The sequence below is a fragment of the Microtus oregoni genome, unplaced genomic scaffold (assembly GCF_018167655.1).
Source record: "Microtus oregoni isolate MIOR12 unplaced genomic scaffold, Mior012 000033F_ref0000390, whole genome shotgun sequence".
Lineage (NCBI taxonomy): Eukaryota > Metazoa > Chordata > Mammalia > Rodentia > Cricetidae > Microtus > Microtus oregoni.
Window position 1 is genome coordinate 18,323,174 of NW_024543092.1, and position 18,432 is coordinate 18,341,605.

An 18,432-nucleotide genomic window follows, 5' to 3' on the forward strand; every position below is an offset into this window, starting at 1 on the left:
GGCTGATTGCTAACACACTGGACCTGCCGATGGGGCGTTGTGGTGCGGACCACACATGCTGTGCATATTACAGGATCTGCAGATCTTAGAGACGCAGCAAAGACGTTATGATGGAGTCAAATGACCAAACACCACTGTTTCCCAGAGATTCAGGATGCGAGTACATGCAAAAGACTTTGCCTTAAAGTGGTAGCTTCTCCTGTTGAACTTTAGGGCCAAACAAATCTCTTAGCCCTGTGTGCTGTCCCTCTGTCCTGCTGGAATAGTTATCAGTTTCTGCTATGTCTCCAACGTCCCAGGCAGGGCAGGGGCAGGTGTGAAGCCCTGTTCCTGGAGCTGGCCGACTGTCACCTTGGGATTTCAGTGGCTTCTGCTCCAGCAGCCTCAGAACACTGGAGGCTAGTCCTGGAGTCTGCAGAGTTCGGGGTCTGTGAGGCTGGGTGATCCTGGAACCCAGGGAACTCTGACCCGGGGTTGTTTCTTTAGGGCAGGCTACAGGTCCGGGACCTTGGTGCACGGTGGCACCGCTGTGAACCCACCCCCAACCTGCTCTCCGGGTCTGCGCCAGCCCAGGGCGCGAACGGCCGGGAGGCCGGGAGCCTGGAGCGGGAGGAGCGGCCCGGGGCGGGCTGCCAGGGCGAGAGAGGAGCGAACGAGGCGGGGGCGGCGGGTGCAGAGCTGCGGGCGGCGGCGCCCGCGGGTCACTTGCAGGCGGAGCGGCGGGCGGCAGGACGCGGGGTGGCGGGGCGCACCATGCCCACGTTCGACCAGGCGCTGAGGAAGGCGGGCGAGTTCGGGCGCTTCCAGCGGCGCGTGTTCCTGCTGCTGTGCCTGACCGGTGTCACCTTCGCTTTCCTCTTCGTCGGCGTGGTCTTCCTGGGCAGCCAGCCCGACTACTATTGGTGTCGTGGGCCGCGTGCCACCGAGCTAGCCGAGCGCTGCTCCTGGAGCCCGGAGGAGGAGTGGAACCTCACCGCACCGGAGCTCCGCGCTCCGGCCGAACGCCGAGGCCAAGGCCACTGCCACCGCTACCTGCTGGAAGCCACCAATGCCAGTCCGGAGCTCAGCTGCGACCCACTCGCTGCCTTCCCCAACCGCTCCGCGCCCCTGGTGCCCTGCAGCGGGGACTGGCACTATGTGGAGACCCACTCCACCATCGTCAGCCAGGTAAGCATGGCTCTGTGCTTCACCTCGCCGTCACACTGCAAGTGTGGGAAGGTGGTCGCCAGACTAGGTCTCTGAAGTTTTCCTGACTTGGAGACCCAACTCCGGATGATCAGCTTTGGGGACCCACTAGGTTTCAGTGCATGCTTACAACTGCTGTATTGAAAATACCCGGGAAAGTCTTTTGTTTATGTCCCTGTCCCAAGGCTAAGAGATGATCTGATTTCAGGTGAAAATAAAAACTTTCCTAGAAGCCAACTCGGAGATGCTTCACACACCTGCCCCCTCGGTTGTCACTGAGATGTGTTGGCATAGTGATTGGAGGTTATGGGTCCCCTTTTGACTGGGGACTTTCTGCTTTCAAGTGGTGTTGAACTATGTTGGTATGTCTGGGTTGGTTTATCCCCGCGGGGGCAGGGGAGGGGGACTAGGAGAGGAGAACTTGACTTTGGAGACTTGAGGACCAGCAATTTTTTTTTTTCCAGTGCCCAAATGATTATCTGAAATGCAGGAGACAAAGGTCGAGGCTCTCCCGGGTAGTAATTTTGGCAAAACTGCTTGGGAACAAAGAGCAGCAATTGAAGAGAAGTTGGGAAAGCTGGGGTATTGGAAAGAGTTTATGATTTTTCCACTAGTAAACTATAGAAAGGCAGCAGGAGGGGCACCCACTCCACACACTATGGTGGCTGCTGGAGTCTGAGGAGGAGGCGATTCTCACACTTTTAGGGGGTCTCTCTCCCTCTCAGAACCTAACTTAAGTCTGATTCTACACCCTCTGGCACCATGAGCTGGGAGGCTGCTGAGTTCATGTTTGAAGTAAGCTTAGAGACTGCCTCAGAGGCACCCAGTCCACGGGACTAACTGTTCTAAGTCTGCCTAAGTCACTGCTCAGCTTAATCTTGTAAGATGGTTGACTGTACTCAGGTAAATGCAGGAAGGACAATTTTCTTCTCTTAGTTCTTGTCCAAAACACTCGCTTAGGCAACAAGGAACACCAGGAGACAGGAATGCCTTTCCTGTAGTTTCTCTGTCTTGGTGGTCGTGTGTCAAGTTAGGATACAGCTCCATGAAGCTGTTCTTTCCTGTAAGGCTATACATGGGTATGGTAGCCTACTCAGTGAAGTTCTGGAGATCCTGCCTCAAAAAACAAGTTGCTGGGTGGTGGTGGCGCAGTACTAGGGAGGCAGAGGCAGGTGGATCCCTGTTAGAAACCTGTGTGCAAATCCTCTGACGGCTACTTCAGGATTGTACTGGGGGGTTCCGGGGTTGATAGAACTTTACTGAGTGATTGACAGTTCCTAAAAATGGAGCAGAGGAATAGGAAGTCAGGAGATGGTCCTGTCAGGGCCTCTAGGGGGCTGGGTGGCTACAGTGTGTCAGTTGCTTCTTCAGCCCCGGCTTCTCATTCTATTCATGCCATTATGGTCACTAGCAGGTGATGTCTCAGTGTGCACAGAACAGGGGTCAGACTGCTTCACGGGCGAGCTAAAGGGTTATTTAGGACTGTCTTCCTTAAAGCTGCAGATGAGGTTTTGAAACCTACTGGAAAGATTTCGCTTCTTGTGGCTCATCTTTCATGTGTCAGCTCCCGGGAGAAACCCTCCCTCTCCCATCTATCCTGAAAGCCTTGCCCCCGAAAGTAACTCAGAATCCCACAGACCCTCCCAGACTCCCTCTTGCTTTCTTTCATTTTGAATGTGAACAAATTCATTTCTGACATTTCAGATACTATCAAAGTCGTGAGCACAACTGTGGTTCTAGCTTCCGCAGATGTTATGGACTGAGCAATATTTCCAGGGACCTGAAGTTTAAGACATACAAAGGGGACACCCTGGAAGAAGTGAAAGTGGACAGGCTGTGGTGGTACTTGTAGGGGCAGACATGATAGATGGTCTTAGCTTCGTAGAAGGAAGAGCTGAGGCTGGTAATGTCAGAGAACCTGTCAGGGTCCCAAGCTGTCATGGAGGTTGCCATAGGTCAAATTTAGCTCTCTATTCCTATGGTGGTCCTCCAGTCAATGTGCCCTGTGTTTCACTTGGTGGCATTGGGAATACACCAGCCAGACTGGCTGTTGGGGAAGCTGTGACATCATTGGTGCAATGGGTTCTTATCATCCTTGTGAACAAGGGAAAGAGGTTGTTTTGAACACATTCACCCTAGCCATAGCTTCCTAACAACTGGAAGGAACTCCAAGGAGCTAACTCAGGAGCGACTGTCAATGTCTATACTCAAGGAGATTTCATATCTGTGCTGAACTCCTCAGGATGGACTTTTTGTTAGTTATGGGGCAGAATCACCTCAATGGAATATAAACCTTAAATCAAAGCCCTTACCCACTGAATGTTTCAAATCACTACCCAGGGAGGGAGCCTTTAAGACTGATGGTGAGAATTTTTTGAGTGCTTGCTAGCACCAGGAAGGAACAAAAGTCATCTTTCTATTTCAGGGTAAACCATTGCTTTGCCATCTCTTTTCTTCTGAAATACAAGAAAGGTCAAGATGTGGATGATCTGTTGGAGAGAGTGCTGGCTACTTTGTTCTCAGGCTTCCTCCTTATCCCTTAAAAGCCTGGTTTGATTCCTGTGCAATTGTCCTAAGATAAAGGCCAACTGGGTAGGGTGATCCCCCACAGTGCCAGCCTAATGCTGGCTCCCTAAGGATTTGCTAAGTGCTTTACTGAGCTATTGCGTGTGCTGGAGAAGGGTGTTAGTCAAGCCACAGTTCTGGCCTAAGCAGGATCTCTAGTTCACTATTGATGCTTTAGAAAGAAGTACTGGGGCTGGAGAGATGATTTAGTGGCTAAAAGCCCTGACTGCTCTTCCAGAGCAGGTTCAATTCCCAGCATCACATGGATGCTTACAGCAATCTGTAACTCCAGTTCCAGAGCATCCAAATCCCTCTTCTCACTTTCATGGATACTAGGGATGCATGTGGTATACAGACATACATGCAGGCAAAATATACATTTAAAATTTCCAGAGAGATTATATTGCTATATTATTTGAATGTGTAATGTCATTTGAGTCTTCCTTTTTCCCCCTCTCCATTAGCTTGATCACTGGAGTATCTCTAATGTTATTTATTTAAATACACAATTTTGGCATCATTTGTTTTCCACCTCATTTTCTCCTCTTTACTAATTGTTGGTATGTTTTTCCCAGGCTAAGTTGAATCTTCTACTCAAATTTTCTAGCCTTTTTAAGAATAATGTAAATATTTAAAGCTATGAATTTGCTTCTATGGACTCCCTTGGCTGCACTTCAACAAGTTTCTAAATGTGTCGTTTTCAAAATAGTATCAGATTTAGTCTGTGAGCAAATACAGATGTATGTTATTGTCTGGGCTGCGTCTATATGCAGAGCAAAGGATGACGCGTAAAGTGTGGTGTGCCTCTTTGAATCCAAGCAGCAGTAAAAATCCATCTTTACTAGCTCATATCTGAGGAGCAGAATCAATGCTGTGTGTGGCAACTGAGTCACCTTGTTCAGTTCAGCATTCGCTGACTGTTTCGTGTGTAACCCCCAGACCCCCAGGAGAGGAGTGAGAGTTCTAGGTGTTTTAAGGAATGAAATTTTATCATCAAGGAGACTTTTCTTTCCTACAAATAAGCCAAAATGAAAACAAAATCAAACATGCAAAGAGAAGGCGAGAGGGCTAAGGTGAGTTAGCACACACCTGTAATCCCAGGCACTTGGTCTGACCTAGGAGAGTCGCTTGTGCCCAACAGTTTAAGGCACAACAGCAGAGCTCCATCTCAAAATGTAACATAAATTACACCGAGATGTCCACACCCTTAAAGCGCCCCACTGGAAGAATTACTCTTTAAAACCGCATCTATCAGTTATCTCCTTCCAATACGTGAGTCCTGGGACTGGAACGCAGGCTTGGCAGCAGGTGCCTTTACATAGTGAGTCATTTCACTGGCCTTGAAGGAAACCCTCTTAGACTAATCAAGCTGTTTAATGTCCTGGCATAAAAACACAAATACAAGAAATTATTATAAAGTAATAAATGTCTGTGCATGTCGGGTGTGGCAGCGCACAGCTGTAATCTCTGTATTTGCGGAGGCTGATGCAGTTCAAAGATCAGATATTTAAGGCCAGGCTGGTTGCACATTAAGATGGGGGGGGGGGGGCAAATTTAAACATAAACATTGGTATCTGCTATTTTTACCACATTCTTACCTCTAATACCCAACTTCTGACTCCAATAGACTATGAAGCAGTTTGGTAACTTATATCTGTGTACAAAGGCTCCTAAACAGACACTAGTCTTTTAGTGACTCTGAACGGTCTTAGAATGCTGGCCCTGGTGACTGTAGTTCCACAGGGCAGGAGGTGGAAGAAGAGAGGTTATTAACTGGAGACCAGCCTGGATATACAGAGAGTCTCTGCCTGGAAGCTAACAAACAGGAAGCAAAAGAAAGAGGGAGGGGATGAGAGAAGAGAACATGAAGGAGGGAAGGGGAGGGAAGGAGAGGGAATGGAAGTGGAGGGGAGGGGAGGAGAGGGAATGGAAGTGGAGGGGAGGGGAGGGGAGGGAAGGAAATGGAAGTGGAGGTGAGTGGAGGTGAGGGGAGGGAAGGAGAGGGAATGGAAGTGGAGGGGAGGTGAGGGGAGGGAAGGAAATGGAAGTGGAATGGAGGGGAGGGGAGGAGAGGGAATGGAAGTGGAGGTGAGGGGAGGTGAGGGGAGGGAAGGAGAGGGAATGGAAGTGGAGGGGAGGGGAAGGGAGGGGAGGGAAGAATCCTGGAGACATATGCCTTTAGGTACAGTAACTTCAAAGCCTCCATCATTGTTAAAGCTAATCAAATGAACGAGACTAGCCTGTCATCTGGAACCTGTGTTTGAACATAGATACTTTTCTGCCCTGGCTCTTCACATAGACAAGTTGAAGGTTATAGGAGGAAGAACAAATTCAGCCTTCTCTCAGTATATACATTTCCCTACATGAGTATATACTGTACTTGGTCCCAAATCATCAGATTGCAAAAAAGAATAAAAAAAAGAGAAGTTAAAACACTGAGAAAGGCCATTCTCCACCTGCTGGGACAATCAGAGTCTCTACCACTTCACCCTTGTGATCTCACCAGCTCCTCTCTGCTGTGGGGAAGATCCCTGTCATTTTCAGCTCCGTGTCTTCCTTCTCAATTGCCACCCGCGTCTTTTTCATAAGCTCCTCTTTATCCTCATACACAGTTTCCAATGGACTCTAGCTTCCCGCGGCAGCCAGTGACCTGCCCTGCGTCCTTCGGAGGACTTCATACGTCTCTTGCGGCCAGGGGTGTCAGCCCTGGCTGCTGCTCACATCTCTAGAGCTGTCTCCCTGCACCAGCCACCACATCCACCCTGCCAAAATGTGTATGTTAACTGTTACTCAGTTCTTAGTATTTTAAATCCTCATTGCTCTTCCTTCCTTGAATCATACTTTATTTTTAGAGGCTAATTATTAAACTAATTTAAGCTGGCTCCTTTTTAAATTTTTTTTGCGTTCTTTTTCTCGGTGATATGGTCAGAGAATGTGATTTTTATGATACTGATTTTTTTTTTAACTTTTATTAACTTTGAGTGTTGTAAGTGTTCCTTTTATGCTTGGCAAGAATGTTTGGTTTTTAGTATAAAGTGTAGGTTTTATAGATATTCAACAACTGGACCCAGCTATGTCTACTGTTAAAGCATCCTATATCTGAGTTCAGTTTTCATATGCTGGTGATTAATAATTACAAAACATTATTTTATTTAGGATTTTTTATACAAGATGTAATTTTACTGAATGTGTGTGTGAATTCTTCATAGTGAATTGAAGGCTTTATTATAGTATAAGATCTGATAGGAGATCCAGGGTATGTTTTATATTAATATCTTTATTATCTGCTATTAATATGGCAATTCCATCTTTTCTTTGGTTAGTATTTACCTATAATTAATCTTTTGCTACCTTGAATTTCCAATCTCCCATTTTCCAGTAGTTTTAAGGGGCTCCTAAGATGCACAGAAGATGATTTTGCTTTTCTGGAACATGCTTTAGTGTCCATGTGGTAGTCAGCTCTCCCTTTCGGTGGCAAAATACCAGAGACAATCAGCTTACAACGAGGAAGCTGTATGTCAGCTCGCGGTTTCAGAAGATTCAGCCCTTGGCCACTTGACCACATCACTTGGGCCTGTGATGACACAGCTTCTCATGGTGGAAGTCTGTGCACAGTCTGGAAGCAGGGTAGATGGGTGCCCTGTTGTTGCTTTCAAGGGTACTTCCTTGTACGAGGCTCCCCGTCATAAAGGTTCCATTGTGTCCCGATAGCACCCAAGGTCCCAGCCTCAGTGCTCCTTAAGTAGTGTGGTACTTGATCTCTTTAAATGTGCGTGGGAAATTGGTGAGTTTAGGCTTGTTAGACCATGTTTTTTCTCTTAATCTTGGCCTTTCTATGTTTTTCCTTCTGTGAAAGCAAAATAGTTAGACCTGCTTTTCCTACTCCATTTTATTCCTTCTTTTATTTGTTGGAAATGTAGCGCCTTTATTTCACCTCTTGTAGTGATTACTCCTGGAACGGTGAACACGCTTATTTAACTGAGCCTGAATTTAATGTGGGGGCTTCTTCCACCTCAAGAAAGGATTATGTATGCGTGTGCATGTGTGCCTGTGTGCATGTATGTGTGCCACTTCTGTACAGGTGGCCATAAGGTGTTAGAATTCCTAGAACTGAAGTTATAGGCAGTTGTAAGAGGCTGTATGGATGCTGGAACAGAACCTTGGTCCTTTGCAAGAGAAGCAAGTGCTCGTAACCACTGGGCCATCTCTCTAACCCCCTAGATCTTCTCTTAGACAATCTAAGAAACTTAGAACACTTGAATATAGCCGCTGCTCCCCCATCTTTTGATCAGTATTATAAATGTTCTTTGTCATTCTATTATTAATTCATGTTTTTTAAATGTTGTTTATTGTGCCTTGGTTCATATCCATACTATATTTACCCATTATTCTATAGGATATCTCCTTTCCACCTTTCCTCAGTGGTTCTCAACCTATGGGTCTCAAGCCCCTTGGGGGGAGGCCAAATGACCCTTTCTCAGGAGGTGAATATCAGATACCCTACATATCAGATATTTGCATTACGATTCATAACAGTAGCAAAATTACAGTTACAAAGTAGCAACAAAAATAATTTTATTGTTGGGGGCGGTCACCATAACACGAGGAACTGTATTAAAGGGGCACAGCATTAGGAAGGTTGAGAACTGCTGCTTTAATGTATATTTGTAGGTAAGAAATGTGTTTTGGGTTTTTTATATTTATATATTTTTATTTCATCATTAGTCTTGAAAGTCATCTTTCCATGTGAGTGGCCCCCTGTCATTAGCTGTTTTCCTTCTCTAAGAGAAGTTTTAGGTCAAAGGGCCAGCTTGCTGGACTCCAATATGTCGGGTCCAGCCACTCTCTCTGAGGGGAGCAAAGAAAGGCAGTGATGGTAAAATGACACGCGTGGCTGGTGATGCCATAATGGGGCCTCCTACTTTGTATGATAACCAAAAACTTAGAAAAGAGTCTAATTGACATGAAAAATGGGGACCATAAAGAGTCTCTCAGGCCACTGTCAGTGTAGTGACACGTACTTTAAGTGGGAAGTGTCTGGGCACGGGCGAGAGGGCTATAGAGCAGAGTGGTCTCCACCAACCCCGGGGATGCTCACATCTCAGGGCTGGTTCTGCAAGTAGGTGGGGCTTGGAGAAGCCTTTTTGCTTGGCATACACACTAAGAGATGCTGCTTCTGCTTGGGGGTGATCGCATCATGGGATGATACGTGAGGGACCTACAACCCAAGGAGACAACGGTTTAGAACAGTGGAGACTTTGGGCCACCTTTTCAGAGTTCTGGAATAGGATATTCATAAATGCTGGCATCAAAATACCTTGGTCTTGTCTTTGCGTCTTCAGCCTTGAAGAGGCTGTGATGGGTTTGAACGTCAGGTCTGGAACTGCGAGCACCGCCCCTTGAGTGCTAAACACGACGATGTGCAGAGTCAAGCAGGAGAGTGGAGCAAAGTAGAGGAGCTGGACCCAAGGGATGGGGCAGGGAGGGCAGGCATCCATCCTGCTTCTGTGCACCTCGGGGGCCCAGAAGGAAGATGCAGTGTTCTTCAGTAAAGGCTGTTTCTAATCCTCGCTCCATTTTGAAGAATGTGGATCTGTCCCGCACCTTCCATCTTGCTCTGGAGAAATCTGTCGTGAGTCTTTCTGTCCTGGTGCAGAAGATCTTGTTTTCTCTTGGAAGAGTTGCCTCTAAAACACAATGGGCATGCGCTAAGCACTCACTAAATGTTTCTTGAGTGAATGAGTATGTTTTCTCTGCATTTGGCCTGTTAATCGCTTCTGAATGACACTCCGCCATTCTCTCTCCAGTGCGGCCTTTCCATCCTCGGCCTTGCCTGCTGAGATTCTCGTTAGATATAAGTTGGACTTGCTCTTCCTTCCCTTGGTGACTTCCTCTCATATTGTCCGTTTCTGTGTCTATAGATACAGTCTGGCTCGCGGTGTCAAATCTTCTGTTTAACCCATCCTTCGAACTTTTCATATGCCTGGTCATTTATTGGTGGCTTTCTTCTTGCTTCCTCTCTCTACTTTTTTAAATCTCTTTAATTCATTTCCCCACAACTGCTTTTACTTCGCATGTGGCGACTACCCGATGTCCTTGATGTTCTCTATTGTTTGTGCCTTACTGTGTGTTTAATGATTGTTGGCTTATATGTTCCCAGTCCTTGGTTGTCTCTGTGGGAGTTTAGTTCCTTCCATGCAGGATTTCTTCTCACTTCCTTAGATGCTTGGAGACCGCAGTTGCCTGGAACTCTGCCTCCCTTCTAGGCAGCCTGGCTGGATCGAGAATGACTGAGGCTTTTGCCTGTTTTGATTGGAAGTATGAGCTTTCTCTTTACTTCCTGAACCACTTTAGCATAAGGCCATCACAGTAACTGTTTATTTCAGGCAGTGACAAATGTGTCTTAGTAGTATGTGTTTTTAATGGAGTAAAATCAGGACCCTAATGAATGGGGCCACACCACTAAATGTCTGCTCTGAGGTTTAGGTAGGAAGACCAAACAGATGCACCATCCGGTGAAATTTGTGGACCCCAGAACAACCAAGAAAGTGTTTGCAACAGGGCCCTCATTGTGGGAATGTGTGAGAGCCCTTCCTGCTTCCCCTGGCAGCTGGCATTCTGGGTTATCAACAACAGTACCCACGGAGATTATTTACATTCAGTGCACGCCAGGCACTGGGCCGGGCCGGAGATACAAGGATGAGTGAGATCCTTTCTCCACCGAGCTCCGGGCCTGGCAGGGCAGACTCTTCTGAGACCGCAGTGAGATGAGTTCTGTGGTGAGGGCCCGCCTTTTCTCGGGTGCCAGGTGAGCCAGGGCGCCATGTATGCTGACCTGGATCTCAGTCTTGGAGGACAAGGATGGGTTCGGGATAAAAATGCCAGAGAAGCAGTGTTTGGTTTTCGCATTCTCTCATCTTTATCTTCCATTCCTCTGTAGCCCTTGAGGGCCCCGCAGCAGGGCTGGCCATGCATTCCTAGGTCCCACCCGTAGAGTTTGGAATCCAAAGATGGGGCTGGGTTCAGGACTCTTTCTTACTTTCAAGCACCCTAGGTCCTTGCAGGTGGCCCACGGACCTCCCAGGGAGACATACTCTGTTTCTTAATGAGGAGTGTGATGAGAACCTCATGACAGGAAGACAAATCAGCAACGGATCTGCCAAACTCACCCTGCAGACTCTGGGGTGAATGTCCTTTCCCTTTAGCTCCCGGCAGAAGTCCTGGTCTTCTCTGATGAGATGCCTTTGTTTATTCCCCAAGATCTCTGCACTCCCCAGAGATGCACAGCAGATAGGAAGATTCTTTGACTGATGGGGGCAGGGCCTAGCTGGGCCACACTGTGACAGTCTTACCGAAGGTTGGAGAGGAACTGATACAAAGACACTGCCGTATGCAGGTCAGACAGGTGTGGCATCTTCACAATCTATGGCTGTGTTTTTTCTTTTTCTTGCTATTGTGTCAAATGCCTGGCAAGGAGTGGTGTATTCTGGTTCCCAGCTTGGCTCTGCAGACCACCATGGTGTAGAAGGCACAGAGGCAGGAGCAGGAGGCAGCTGGGCACATTGCATGTGCAGTCAGGAAGCAGGGAGTGAGGAACGCTGGCTTAGCTCACTTTCTCCTTTCATTCATCCCAGACCCCTAGCACATGCAAGGGTGCTACCTACATCCGGGGTAGGAACAGAGCTGATTCAATCCAAACAGTTCCTTACAGACACGCCCAAGGGGTTATCTCCTAGTGATTGTGGATTCGGTTGACACTATTCATCATCACAACTGGCTAAAGTGTTTTGTGTAAACATTGTAGTAGACTGGAAAGGGAGCACTTCCTGGATTAGATGGTGCTGGGCCTAGATCCCAGCTCCTCTGTCTCCCAACCTCAGCAACAAGTCCAGCAAATGCCCGACTTAGTTCTGGGGTAGCCATGTGTTGGGATGCCTAGCATGCACTGTTTGGGGAGACTGTGGAACCTTGGGGTGTGGGGCTTAGCTGGTGGGCATAGGTCATTGGGGCAGGCCTTTGAAGACTAGATGGGCTATTGGTTGTATCTGCTGACTGTTGTAGCCGGAATTCTCTGCCTGCTGTCTGGTACCATGGTGGAAGGAGCCACAGATGCCTGTCTTACCTGCCACAAACTCTGCCACATTCTCTCTATTATGAAAGACTAAGTCTTATGAGACTGTGAACCTAAAGTAGTGCTTCCTTCTCTCCTTGAGTTTCTTCTCTGTGTTACTAGATCACAGAGACATAAAAGCCACTAACCAGAAGCTAACTAAAAGTAGCTAGCCCCTCCTTAGTGGTTGTTTGGTGTGAGATGGGTAGCTACTTTTGTATCTAGAGGGGTAGCGACCTTTGTGTCTAGACATTGTATCTATCAAGCCATCCAGCTGCTCAAAACGGTGGCTTTATGTGACTGTGTAAGGACTTTTGAGTCAGGTGGAACCTGAGGGAAAGCAACAGAGAACAGGCTGACAGACAGGTATGGCCCTGGGACTGCAGTTTGTGGACTCCTAGTCTAATGTAATAGATCACTAATAAGTTCTCCCTTAAGAAAAGGTCACTAATTTCTGAGGCAGTCATTTGCACTCGAAGCTGAGACTATGCCAGGACTTGCCCTCTGGGATGCACAGCTGGGTCACGTTATCCAAGTCTCTTTGCGACTTGTAGGACAATGTGACCAAGTCCTGGTCAGTGGGGGGAGGGGGAGAGACATGGGACCTCAAACAATACTGCAAGGCCCAGAGACAAAAGAACCTTCCCTTTGCATCCCACCCCTGTTGTTTTCTTCTAGTACTTGGCAGCAGCGAACCTCAAAACCTTAGTGGCTGAGGGATTCTTTAGATGGAAAAAAACAGATTCGGAAAGTCTGCAGGAATGGCAGCCCCTCCCCACACTCAATTGACCTGAATGAGAGTATGTGACTATGGATGAGACAAACTTTAATTGTTTTTTCAAGGCAGAAAGGGTCATGTATACTAGGCTGGTCTTGAACTCTTGCAGCCCACGCTGACCTTGAGGTTCAGATACCTCTGCCTCCCCCAACTCCCCTGCCCTGGTTCTGGGATGACATGAGTTCATCATATCTAGTTCATGTGATGCCAGGAGTTGAACTCAGGGCTCTGTGCATCTTAAACAAACACTCCATCATCCGAGCCCCAAGAGACAAACTTTCTGATATAAACCACTGTCTGTTATAGCTCTTCCTGTGAGCCAGTTCCGAGTGATGAATTTTGGTTCATTTCCTATCAGAGGGAAGACCATAAGGTTATAGACTTCAACACAACAGCAGAACGTTGACTCCTGGTCTCCCTTGTCTGGCATACAGGGTCCTGGGTGATCCTGCCCACTCACTGGCTATGCATCTGGGGCTCCTCTCCTCTCTTGTGTCCCTGGACCCAATGAGGCACGCCTGCCCTCACATGGGTCCTTGCGTATGTCCTTCTACTTCTCCAAACACCTTTCTTCTTTCTTCCCAGTCATCCCAGTTTTCCCCTTAGCATTCACATTAGAAGTTGCTGGCATGGACAGAGTGTCCCCTGACCCTCACCTCCACCCTGGGGCTAAGGCTGGGTTCCTTTCTCTGCCTCCTATTTCTCTCCCACTAAGTGTTGATGGTTGAACAGCTGCCTGCCTTATCGAGAAAGCACGGGTATTCTGACCCTCTTCTTAACACAGCACTTAGTATATATTTCTGAGGAATTTCATGAGTGAACGAGAAAGGGGCTGAGTGGCGAGTTCACCCCTTGTTGTAACTCTCGCTAAGCTAATCCTGAAATGGACTGCCATAGACTGAGAGAAGCCACTGTCTCCTGACATTGCAGCTTCTTAATGACGCACGACAGACAGGTCCTCGTGCCTTTCTCCTCCCTAGATCTGTGAGGTGTGACCACTCATCAGGTGGTCAGGACCACATACAAACAGCGTCAGAGTGCTCCGATCCTCCCTTGACTGGTGTCTGCCTGCGTGTGGGCTGTCGTCTGTGGGTGCGTCCTCTGAGGGATGTGACCTGGCACATGAAGAGAACAGGGGGAATGGAGCTGTCGGCTTCCTGAGGTCATCATTTTTATGTGCTGACGTCCATTGTGCAGAAAAGACTTTTCTCAGCTGTCCTGGCTCTCCTCGGCAGGCCTATGTCGTCAGCAGAGCCTTCTGTGGGGGCAGCTGGCCACAGGCGCAGGGCTCGGCAGAGGCAAGGGGCACGCAGGAGCTGGTGCTTGCAGTGCCAAGGGACAGCTGGACCCTCTGCCCTCTAAGGAGTCGGAGCCAAAAACATGCCACCCAACCTTCGCAACAAAAGGAAACTTTCCAATGTTCTTTCTGCCCACCCTACCCCCTTAAACAAAGACCAAGAAAGGAGTTTATTTCTACAGTGTGAGGGAAGTGGACTCCCTGGCCTTCTCAGGATGGTGCTTGCAGAGTGAGAAATGCCCGAAGAGGGAGCAGATGGCTCCTTTATCTGAACAAGGGATCAGAAACGAGGCTTCTAGGAGACTGTAGTCTCTTGTTTCTCTTCTGTGTTTGTAATAAAACAAAAACACTTTGGGGCTGGTTCCTGTGTGATAACAGAGAGCCACAGGGAGGATGAAGGCTGGGGGCTTCTAAAAAAGGAGGTAAGCCGGGCGGTGGTGGCGCACGCCTTTAATCCCAGCACTCGGGAGGCAGAGGCAGGAGGATCTCTGTGAGTTCGAGACCAGCCTGGTCTACAAGAGCGAGTTCCAGGACAGGCTCCAAAACCACAGAGAAACCCTGTCTCGAAAAACCAAAAAAGAAAGAAAAAAAAAAAAGGAGGTAAATGTGATATTCTAAAAGCCCTTGTGCACTACAGTGGTTTGATTGGTGGGTGGTAAGGACCCAGTGTAGCCTTCAAAATCAAAACTAATTTAGCATTTTTAATCTTCAAAACTGAGGTCGGGGAGGAAAACTGAAAGTCAGGCAGGAATATGGGGCTATTGTCAAATAGCTTCCAAGACCTCTGGTGCCCATGTTTGTCTAATCAGAGAAGCAGGCACTGTGGTAGGAAGACTGCAGGGTCCCTCTGGTTGTGTCATTTTCCTGGCAGCTGAGTCAGTCAGTGTTCAGGTTCCTGAGGTGTTTAATCCCCAGCCCTGCATTCAGAGATACCAGATCTATGTGCAAGCAGGAAGATGTCTCAGGATGAAACCAAACTAACATGGAGGTGCGGGCTTCCTGAAATCAAGATTTCTCGAGTCCCTCCCAGGGTGACCTTTCTTCCTGGTGGGTTTGCCACGCCACACATGGCATTGACAGAGATCTGGTTTGTCTGCTAAACATCTAGACCCTCATAGGTGGTCAAGGAGAGAACCTGACATAGGCTAGGAAAATGCTACATGGAGGTAGAGTGGGCTCAGCCTCAGACTTAAGAAACATGGATATTTGCTCTTCTGCCAAACCCAGTCCTAAGGAATGAGGATATAGCACACACACACCGTGCAGAAATCTGTGAGTCAGGTCACCAGCACTGATCAACTGAGCCAAGGGAGTACATGCCTAAATCCAAGCACATGGGCCGTAGACACCAGGGGATCAGAAGTTCAAGGGTATCTTTTCAACCTGGGGGTTCAAGGCCAGTCTGAAGTACGTGGTCCTGCCTCAGAGTCCAGCAAGGAAACAGCCCGGTCCTTGGAAGGAGCTGCCCTCCTGTGTAGGATCACTGTAGGGCAGAGGAGAGAGCCGAGTGACATGCAGGGCTCTGGCTTTCCCTCCCGACAGCAGTGCCCAATCACAAATGAATCAGAGCATTAGAAGTCCGTCCACACCCAAGGCTTCCCCACAAAGGTCTGATTGTAGCCGCTGATCTTAATTACTGGTTTGATTGAACAGAGAAATGCAGATTAGTGAGACACACCTCCACACGTATCTTACACGGATGTCATGAGACTCTGTGCTGAGAGTGGATCAGTCCTTTTCATGGCTTCCTACCATGGCCATGAAGGAGGAGGTCGAGCTTAGCTGGAAGGTGGAGATTGCTGCAGGTGAGCTCTTGGGATCTATGTCATGCCCGCCTCCTTCCTGCATCTCCTCCCTCTACTTCTGTTCACCAAGAAGTTGTTTCTTTACTACATGCTCCCACTGCCATGTTGATCTGCCAAGCCTGTGGGCCTAAGTGACCATGGGCTGAACCCTCTACAACTGTAAGCCGAATAAATAATTCCTCCTGTTAAATTGTTCTGTTTGGTATTTAGTTCATAGCAAATCAAAAATAGCTAATGCAATATTTAAATATTTAACTTCACATTTCACTTACCTGGTATAACAGTCAATGTCTTATACTAACTTTGATAATATCACATCTGCTTAGGCTTGACTAAGTTTTTGGTAGGTTTTGTTGCTAACTTATGCCTTATTTATGAGTAAAGATATCCTATAAGCATGGGATACTATACTTTCTTGTTGCTCAGAAATAGTGCAGGATAAAATTTAGGAGCATCAAATGCTATGACAGCCTGAATGTCCCCTTTTTCTGAGGACGTTTGCTGTTCCTGTGTAGGCAGAGAGCATGCAGGAGTCATTTTCCTCTCCCACCCAGCAGACGTTGGAGTCCTTGTGCAGATCTCTTGCTGGTTTCTGCTGCTTTGGTAGCTGTGCATTGAGATGACACTGTCCCATCTCCCCATGGCTTCCTCATATAGAAAGGACAGGTTTGGCAGAGACCTCAGGGAGTTGCATGGGGTATGTTTGATCTCTAAGGACCAGTAGGTCCTTAGAGAGAGTTTCTATTTTCCCCATGTGGTATGGAGGTAGATTGGGTGGAATGGTGGCTTACTATGATGTACACAGTGGTATCTAGAAACAGACACTCAGAGGAAGGCCTCTACCAAACTCAGGTGGGATTTTGAAGGTCCTCTCCTAAAAGGAGTGGGGACAGAGACAGACGGAATGCCTTAGACATCATAAATGCTGATACAGACTGGGCTCAACGTGATCTATGTTGTAGTGAGGGACCTGGTTGTCACACACTGAAGAGGCCGAGGGCACCGGGATCCTTCTGAGAGCAGCCTGGACCACCGTTGTCTGGACCACACTTTGTCAGTAGCATACAAACCATTCTGAGGCATGTGATACCCCAGTCCAGGACAACTGCATCCTTGCTCCAGCGTTCCGCGTCTCGAATGCCTTTCCCAGTTGTTGCTCAGCCCAGTGTACGCACAGGATGGCTCTGATTTCATGGTGTTTCTGCCAACTGGAAGGGATGGGCGGCCAACAGCTCAAGATGAAAGGCGATGTGTGCGTCTCCAGTCCCAGAGGGCGATACACTGTAAGCCGATGTCGTTGAGTCATAAGCAGAGGGGGCCAGGGGCCAGGGTTCCTGCCTGAAAGCGCTGCAGCACATTTATGGAAAAGGAGCAGGGAAAACAATGACACCTCTTTAATTCTGATTTTTCAAGTGATGTCCTCCAGATAACATCAAATTTCCTTTCGTTGCTCAGGTGAGTTTTCAAATTACAGACTCATAGGAAAGTCACATGCTTTGCCCAAAGTATTAAATATCCATGGTATAAGAGAAAAGATTAAAAGATGCTTTTGCTGCTTTCTTAGATTATGTGTATGGGTACATGCATGTGAGTGCAGGTGCCTATGGAGGCTCAGAGGAGGTCTAGGATTCCTTGGGTTTGGGGTTATAGGGAGTTGTGAGCCCAGCATGGGTGCTAGACGTCTAAAACTTAGATTCTCTGCAAGAGCTCTACACATTCCTAACTACCGAGCAACCTATCTCTCCATCCTTGGCCTCAACTTTTTAAAACGTCAAATAAGGAAATAAATTTTAGTTCTAGAGTGTAAGAAATTGTATGAAGAGCCTTTCCTGAGGAGGCACCTGTCTGTGTGTCTTAGTTAATAATGATCTGGTGATCATGTGACCAGTTTATCAGAGACCTCTTTTGTCAGAGACCCTATAGCATGACTGGGATCCCCTATTTAGTACACATGTTTGTAGGGCTTGTTGCTATAGAGATTTGTATTGGTATGGATCTTGGTTTATTGATACAGATTTAAGCTCAATTTTGTTATGTATATTTCAGCTCTTGATTAAGGTATTGTGTTTGTGCAGCTTATTTAAAAATGTAATGTGCCGGGCGTTGGTGGCGCACGCCTTTAATCCCAGCACTCGGGAGGCAGAGGCAGGCGGATCTCTGTGAGTTCGAGACCAGCCTGGTCTACAAGAGCTAGTTCCAGGACAGGCTCCAAAACCACAGAGAAACCCTGTCTCGAAAAACAAACAAACAAAAAAAAAAACAAATAAAAATGTAATGTATAGTTAAGAAATATAAGTAAATAGATTGTCATCTATAACAGTCAAGCTTGCAGTTATGTTAGGTTTTCTAGATGTACAGAGATGTATTTCAGATAGGCATTCTTCAAACCTTTCAAAGACTACAGAATATGGCATTTAAAATGTTTAATAACTTAGGACTTTTCATGACAATGAGACACATCTGCCCCTGGTAGTACCAGTCTACTTCAAGGGATGATGGGCATCAAAGAGACTCCTTATGGCATTGGTTAACCATTTGGGCAAGAAACTGCTCTTGTCTGGACTGCTTCATGATATGCTGTAAAGACTGGACATGTAGGATTCACAGAGAAATGACTGCTGAACTTGCCTCAAAGTGAGTTGGTCCTTCAGGGTTCCTGCTACATGAAAGAGTCTGTAAGACATTCTGCAGG

At 47.4% G+C, this 18,432-nt stretch overlaps 1 protein-coding gene across 2 annotated transcripts in view; it reads left to right on the forward strand.

Moving 5' to 3' along the window:
* The first annotated feature begins 678 nt into the window (after positions 1–678).
* The window catches only part of Slc22a3 (solute carrier family 22 member 3), a 96,434-nt gene continuing 78,680 nt past the window's right edge, over positions 679–18,432 (forward strand). For both annotated transcript variants that reach the window (XM_041680149.1, XM_041680150.1), the window contains exon 1: positions 679–1,167. In XM_041680149.1, the coding sequence (XP_041536083.1) occupies positions 754–1,167 (414 nt within the window). In that variant the 5' untranslated portion in view covers positions 679–753. The remainder of the gene's footprint in view (positions 1,168–18,432) is intronic.